This window comes from Sinocyclocheilus rhinocerous, unplaced genomic scaffold (genome assembly GCF_001515625.1).
Source record: "Sinocyclocheilus rhinocerous isolate Xijiao unplaced genomic scaffold, SAMN03320098_v1.1 scaffold76, whole genome shotgun sequence".
Lineage (NCBI taxonomy): Eukaryota > Metazoa > Chordata > Actinopteri > Cypriniformes > Cyprinidae > Sinocyclocheilus > Sinocyclocheilus rhinocerous.
Genome location: NW_015632724.1, coordinates 88648 through 96814, shown reverse-complemented (window position 1 = coordinate 96814; position 8167 = coordinate 88648). Strand labels below are relative to the sequence as shown.

Here is an 8167-nt window from a genome sequence, read left to right as displayed (position 1 = left end):
ATGGATGGGCGCATTTTAATTAAGTGCTTTTGGACTGATGCATGCAACACCCGCTGAGTGCCAAAAAAGAAAATTTTTAATATAACTCTGACTGGATTCGTCTGAAAGAAGAAAGTCATATACACCTAGGATGACTTGAGGGTGAGTAATTTATGGGCTAATTTTCATTTTTGGGTGAACTAAGGGATTATAATGAATGCATAATGCATTATATATATATAAAAAACATATACACAAGTGACGACAGTGTTGGACGAGAGAGGACCAGGCCTGGACTTTATTTTGTGTTTTGGTTTTGTTTGTGCGCGACAGTCGTCCGCGAGGGGCTGTCGCGCTATTTTTTGTTTGTTTATTTTATTAAAGTTTTCTTTAAATGTTCGCCGGTTCCCGCCTCCTTCTTCCCGACCTACGAACTATGTTACAGTAATACTCACGCATTTGTGGTTATAACTTTTAAGAGTATGATTATTTCTAACACACAATTAATACCATATTAAATCCACTTAGTTTATAATGGATTATCTCATATCATTACATTGTTTATTTAAGATCTGCACAGTATCTTGTGAGAGGTTAGGAGTGTTTGAGCGTTTTTGAGTGTTTCCTGTGAGGTTAATGTCAATTTTGCTGTGAGCTAGTTAAATGAAAACTGCTGTGAGCTTGCAATGTGCAAAAAAATTGCAATGTGTTTTTTTTTATTTTTTTATATTACATTACATTTTATTTTGATGGTCCCCTTAGTCTATTAACTATAAGCAACTTTGCAACTACATGACAACTAACTCTCATTTAGAGTATTAGTAGACCTATAGGTTAAAGGGTTAGGAATACCCTTACAATGTATTATAAATACAGGCTTCATAGAAATGGTTACCCAACTTACTAACAACACTAAAATAACAAGGAAATTCTTAAAGATACGAAAAAGTATTCAGAATGCTAACTTCTGTGATGTGACATATTGTGCTTGTCCTGGCTCACATGGTCAGAGGAAGCGTCACATAAGCCAAGCTTAGTGACAGCGCCACCTACTGGTCATCTTCTGGACAAAAGCGTTTTTGTATTTTAGTACTAAAGGCATTTTCTTCATAATTCAAAAAGCAATATGCAGTTATGCCATCACAATCAATTAAGCTCTGGACTCATAACTACAGGTTATAAATTCAAATCCCACATGGAGTGATCTTGAGACTGTTGCTCTGTTGAGATTGACTATGTCTGGCATTGCATTTAATGGAATGTAGCCTGTGCTTGGTCCTGTAATTGTTGCGTACAACTACATTGTTTTTCAACTTCTGCACAGCTTTGGAAGCTTTAGAGGTGGAGAAAGTTATTAAATTTTGATACGATTTTTTATATTTTATTTATTTTTTACATAATGTACGCTGATAAATATTGCAAAATAAGACAGAGGGTATTTATAATAATAAATAAGCTCAATGTTGATATCATGATGATATCAATTAACAATTAACTGCCTGGCCTCACACAATTATTCCAATTTAAAGGGTTATTGATGTCCAATTTTTAAATAAAATTATTTTTAATGCAGTGTATTAAAGACACGAAAGGCTGGATGACCAGTCATTTTATTAGTCATTGGACCAAAATGCTAGTCCACCCTTTATAATTAAATATCTAAGTGTTATCTTAGAGAGCAATTTTTTTAATCATTTTTTATGATTTTTTTGCAAAATCATATTTTCCACGTTACCAAAACAGCCTTCTTCCACCTTTGAAACAATCACAAGTTATGGAACATGTTATCTCTTTTTGATGCAGAAAAGCTACTTCAATGACCTCAAGACTACATTATTGTAGTGCACTGCAAAGTGTCTGCCCTGCTTCCATAAACAAGCTACAGTTGATTCAAAATGCAGCTCCTAGTGTTCTTGCCAGGTTAAGAAAATATTATCTTATCACACCAATTTTATCGTCTCTAGACTGGCTACCTCTCAAGTTCCGCTTTAACATTAAAATATTGCTACTTATGAAGCCCTATACTGCCAAGCTCCTTTGTATTTAATCAATCTTCTGTCTCATGACAATCCATCATGCTCTTTAAGGTCACAGAACTCTAGGTTATCAAAGTCTGATATAGAGGCTTTTTTACATTTGGCTCCTAAACTCTGGAACAGCCTTCTATGGCGTTATTTTAATGACAAACGTCAAGAGCGCATTATTGTAGTGCGAAAGCACATAAATATAATGCGCGAGCGCGAATCTCTCCGCTCATTTCCTTTGCTCTCGCAAAAAAACCGGAAGCGCGCGCTCAGATACACGCTGCTCTCGCCCAGAGAGAGTTGCATCAATATACATGTTTGCCATTGTCTGACCCTCACCTGTTTTGACCACGTCCTTAAATAAAGCTTGCAAATTGATCCGCGTGTCTCACGTCTTGTTTGCCCCCTAACAGAAATTCCCTTGTATTTTCCATGTCCACTTAAACCCTAAAAAGAGCTGTATGAACATTCAAAATGTACCCTTTTGTGTTCAAAAACATAGTAGCATACCTAGCGCTAGATTTACTAAACAAGGCAACTTAGCGTGAGACCACAATCCCATAAAAGCACTGATGGGAGTGGGGAAGTTCTGCCAAAATCCCCCCAAAAAATGTTAATTGACTACCGCAAATTTTAGTAAATCTCTATACATACTTCAATTAAATAGTCTCCTCACATCAATTTTCCTACAACTGCATATGCAATAAGGTCAGCAACAAAAATGACTTTTCATCACTAATTTTTCACTGCATGTCTTTAGTAAACCCTGACAGTAGTTTTTTACTGCCAAAAGAGGGTTTGCGCTGGTGCAAGCTGTTAGTAAATCTGGCTCTTAGATGTGTATACACTGAAGCCTGCACTCTAAAGCTTCTGGCATCACATGCTGATATGTGTGTGAGCTCCTGTAGAGTTTTTGCCGGCGGCTGGAGCAGCAGCGGCACTGACACAGTACAAGTGAACATCATTGAGGATGGTGCTCTTCTGGGAGTTGAATGACTGGAGAGGACAGAGAGAATCTAACCAGACTAATAACTGACTTCTGCTGCTCAGTGCCTCAGCAATACAAGGAAAAAACACTGTGTGTGTGCTATTCGAAACAATTGCTTTTGCATCATGTTTAAGAACTGGATAATTTATGACATGCCATCAAAATACCTATGGAGTAGTATAGATAGATGGATAGGTATATAGATTGGCTCTAAAGACTACAGCTGATCTATTAGAGGAATGGCCGTTATTAAGTGCAAACTGAAGATCTGTCTTTGTATTTCTTTATCTAAGGCTGTTAGTGATCGAAACCTAATTAGAACTGTCTACAGTACTTTAAGTCATTGAACTGCAATCCACAGCATTTTAGTAGCAGCTGGGGGTTTGTGTGTTACAGTTTCAATTCTGTGTAGCCATAATGCTCTGTGTAGCCATACCACTAACATAGGCTTGTACACCATTTGGCATTACAGTGCTTGCAATGCAATACTGTTTTGAAATTCTTTAGCATTTCTTCTTTTTCTTACATCATTTTCTGCAATTAATTCAGCCTAAACCACTTGAACAAAATTGACTTATAAAATTGGGATCAGGTAAATAAATAAATAAATTATCTGTTTTGCCCACCAACCTAATTTGCTGGTAAATGGCTAATTTTACCAGCAATTGGTAACCTATTTGGATTTATGAAAATAAATATCAAAATAATGTGCACCTTCAGACCATTTTCCAAACCACACCATAGTTTTAAAGCAAACTACACACAAGAAGACCTCCTGATGTGGCTAATTTGGTTTATTCACATCATTTTTTTTTCTTTGTCTGAAAAGCTCTTGCACCATGTTCATCAGTGGTTGTGCTATTCTAACATGCAGCTTTGACAGCTTTTGTTCTGTCTGTTCATCAAGATGTAATAAAATGTGTTTCTTCAAGCATGTCTGTTGCTAAACATTAAAACCCATTATAAACGAGGCATTTGTTGCATCCAGTGGGGACATAATTACGGATTATAATGACTTATACTGTCTTTTTACGCGTTGCATTGCATTGCGCCGTGTAAACATAAAACCATGTCTGCATTTGTGATCGGAGAAATGACAAACAACAAGTGCTACGCTACACTGCCCAAAACTCGCGTTTGAATCGTCAGTGGCAAATTCTTTAAATATAAAAAACGTACTTACAGTCTGTGAGTCAGAACACAAACATTGTAGTCTACTCTATCAGGATCAGTCCTCCATAAAATGCGCTGGACACATCTGAATATTTGTGTTGAAGTGTTCTGCAACAGTGTTGTAAATACAACTTAACCACTGATTTCTAGTCGTGTCCTCTTTTGGAAGACCAAACAAAGTAGTTTCACTTTCACAACGAAAAACACAGCGGCCTACGACATGGCGGCAGCAACAATACTACAGCGAGAATAAAAGTTACGCTTTCTTTCTTTGCGTGAACATTTGGGCGGCTTTATGCAAATCTTCCCACATCGTGATGTAGGTATGTGGGGGCGTGTTAGAACGAGCCGTTCTAGGTAGGCGTGGTTGACTCTTAACTTTTATAAAGAATATCTCTTTGGATTTGAGACTTTAGTCTTTGCTAATTTACAGATCTTCTTTATGCACCAAGAGCTTGTAACACTCCAAAGAGAAAGGAAAAATTTAAATCGCATCATATGACCCCTTTAAGATTAAAATTTGGAAATCACCTTTTGACTTTAAGTCATACAATTTTCACCAGTATCAGCTTATGCTCATCTCTCTGTCTCATTCTGGCAGCGTACTTTCCTTTCTGGATTATTTTAGCAAAAACACTATTCTTTTGCTGCTTTGTAAGCGTTTGTATTTTCTTAAGGAAATGCAAATGTAGTTTTTATTAATATCAGTATCCAGGCCTAGTGATGCCCCTCAAGAGAATCTGAATATATACAGGGAGTGGTAAAAAGAGATCCAGGGAGGAGAATGGAGCAGAACAGATGGCTGTGAAAAAGAGGAGCAGGAGGATGGGCGAGCGACATCTCACCCCTCACTCGCTCTGGTGACAGCTCCCCTCCTCCACCTCCTCCCTGGTGCAAAGCGAGCTGGGTAATTTTACTCGTGTATGACCCAGCCCCGGGCGGCACTCAGTAATAAGCACGGCACAGAAGCACAGGTAAATAAATCTGTGTGATGAAGCGCTGCACACCACAAGGATGACAAGTACCTCCACTACTGGCTCCAAACAGCATTTCAATATCTATATCTGCCACAGTGTGCGGTTCAAATGAAGATGTTCATTTTGGGATCTAACAACAAAATGACAGAGTGGAAAAAGACTCAAGGCAGTTTAACGCAGGCTGAAAGCAGCAAAACGTCCCAAGAGTAATGCCACTAAGTATTTCTAACAATAAAACCAGGATGCTGGTGAACTGTTTAACAAAGATCTTGTATATATATATATATATATATATAAAATAATCAAGGCAAACTGCTCTGCGCTCCCACCCTCCCCCAACAATCAAACAATGCAAAAATGCTTCAGGACACATTGAACATAGTCCTCTGTGTAAATGAGAGAATAACAGCATCTTAGGAAACGAAACACTCTGGACAACACAACAGACCTTCATATTCAAGGACGCTTCTGCTTGCCAGGGTACCTGGGGTTTGGTGGAGGCTGGGGACAGTGTTGGGGGATGCTCGTTGATTGCCGTGGTTACCAAAATGGGGAAGAGACGGGAGGGAGCTTCAGTGAGTGGGGCATTGTCGTGATTGGACGGGGAGGTGAAAAAATCATCCTCAAATGCATTCATATCCTTCAACAAGGAGCCTAATTCAGGTTCAGGGTCATAGAGATCCCCTATGAGAAAAAGAGAGAGAAACTATGGTTGGTCTTTAATCAAATTAGAATTCGTAGTTTAGACCTGGCAAACATCTCATATGGCTACTTATAGACACAGAATCAAACCCAATGTTACTCTACCCCATAGGCTTATTGAACATCTCAGGGCTTTATTGTTAAATATATTTAATTCTATACAGTGAAAAAGTTTTTTTTATATATTTTTTTATATAAGTCTCTTATGCTTGCCAATTAAGGCTGCATGTATTTGATCAAAATACAGTAAAAACAACAAAACCGTGAAATATTATTACAATTTAAAATAACTGTTGTCTTTTACATATATTTTAAAATGTGTCATTTTTTTCATTTATTCCTGCAGCAAAGCTGAATTTTCAGCATCATTACTCCAGTCTTCAGTGCCACATGACCCTTCAAAAATCATTCTAATATGTTGATTTGCTGCTCAAGAAACATTTCTGATTATTATCAATGTTGAAAACAGTTGTGGTGCTTAATATTTTTGAGAAAGCTGTGATGACACTATCATTGAAACTATTATGTTACAATGTTAGATTTCTATTTCAAATAAATGCTGTTCTTTTTTTTTTTTTTACTTTCTATTAATCATTAATCACATTAATCAAATTAAGACTGATTTCCAGTAGTGGAACAAGTAGTGTATGTAGTTCTTGTTATTTGAACGTGGCTTGAAGCTGGATGTGTGCTTAGCTGGATACATTTGAAATAATATTCTATATCTACCTGCCAGTGAGCAGGGAAAGTTTGGATTTGTCACTCTGCCAATACAGACTTCACCCCAAAAATAACAATTCTGTCAACATGTACTTCAAACTATAGTTTCTTTCTTCTGTGGAACACAAATGAGACATTTTGAAGAATCTCTGCTCTTTAAATAGTCATAGATTATTGTGAAAAGGTGCTGCCAAGTTCCAAAAAGCACCATGAAAGTAGTTTTAGGTGCTATATTACCACTTAAGTGTGTAATTACATGTCGCCTGTCATTCCTGTGGATAACAACTTTTTGGCCATTCTCTCATATAGCTTCAGCTGACTTTAAATGTAGTACACAAGCATTGACTAACTGACAGTCATTGGTTACTATAAGCTTTCAATGTATGGAAAAAAGCAGAGATTGAAAAATAGGTCTGTACAAGCAATTTAAATAAAATGACTTGGCTTAGTGCAATTAATAAAAGAAAGGCTGTGATTTAGTGCATTTTTCAGAGTGAAGCATGGCACTGTGTTCATTTACATTTACATAATTGCTCAAATAAAATAAAAAAACATAAATTTTAGCATTTTATCAGATTACTAACGAGAATTGTTTATAAAAATGTTGTCAACTAAAAAGACTTAAAAGACTACCTGTAGTTTTTCACCAAATGTAAAGCATACAGGTTTAACTTTTTAATTTTTTTGTGATAACTAGGGTTGCCAACTGTCCCGTATTAGTCGGGACATCCCGTATATCTTTATTTCATGCTTTTGTGACGTGACATGTGACATGCGGCCCAGTATGGTTACCCATACTAGGAATTAGTGCTCTGCATTTATCCCATCCTAAGTGCACACACACAGCAGTGAACACACACACAACGTGAACACACACCCGGAGCAGTGGGCAGCCATTTTATGTTGCGGCGCCCGGGGAGCAGTTGAGGGTTCGGTGCCTTGCTCAAAGGCACCTCAGTCGTGGTACTGAAGGTGGAAGAGAGCGCTGTACATTCACTCCCCCCACCTACAATTCCTGCCGGACCTGAGACTCGAACTCGCAACCTTTGGGTTATGAGTTCGACTCTCTAACCATTAGGCCACGACTTCCCCATATTGGGCCTAATTGATTTGTCCCTGACCTCCCTTGTCCCGTTGATTGACTGCTATGCTGATCACGACACCTGTCATCATCCAGCCATCACAGCCCCCTCGCACATATGATCAGTATGCAATAAGTAAATCACAAATTGTGAACATAACTGTATGAGGAAGGCTTAAGACAAAGCAGAATCCTCTGCCGGCTGGTCGCTCTCGCTTCACCGTCACCGTCAGTGTTTTTTTGTTTTCAGCAAATCCGTTTTGCCGGATGCAAACAACGTGATTATTTTTCATGACTCCAACATCCAGCCGTGCAAGAAAACATGTAGGCTAATCTACCTGAGGGAAGATGTAATGCTAAATAGAGAAAAACATTTTACATTTAAGTAACTTCTAGCGTATGCTTTACCTTGGACCTTATTCTTGAAACACAAAATGACAAATAAAAAAGTGTCAAGCACCAAAAGCAGCCCATATTAAATCTATGTTTTTTATATATATATATATATATGTGTGTATATATA

General features: G+C 37.7%; 1 protein-coding gene across 1 annotated transcript in view; it reads right to left on the bottom strand.

Moving 5' to 3' along the window:
• Nucleotides 1-8167, bottom strand: part of LOC107742907 (draxin-like) — a 23815-nt gene that overhangs the window by 2130 nt on the left and 13518 nt on the right. The window contains exon 3 of the mRNA XM_016555987.1: nt 5626-5825. Coding sequence (XP_016411473.1) covers nt 5626-5825 — 200 coding nt within the window. The remainder of the gene's footprint in view (nt 1-5625; nt 5826-8167) is intronic.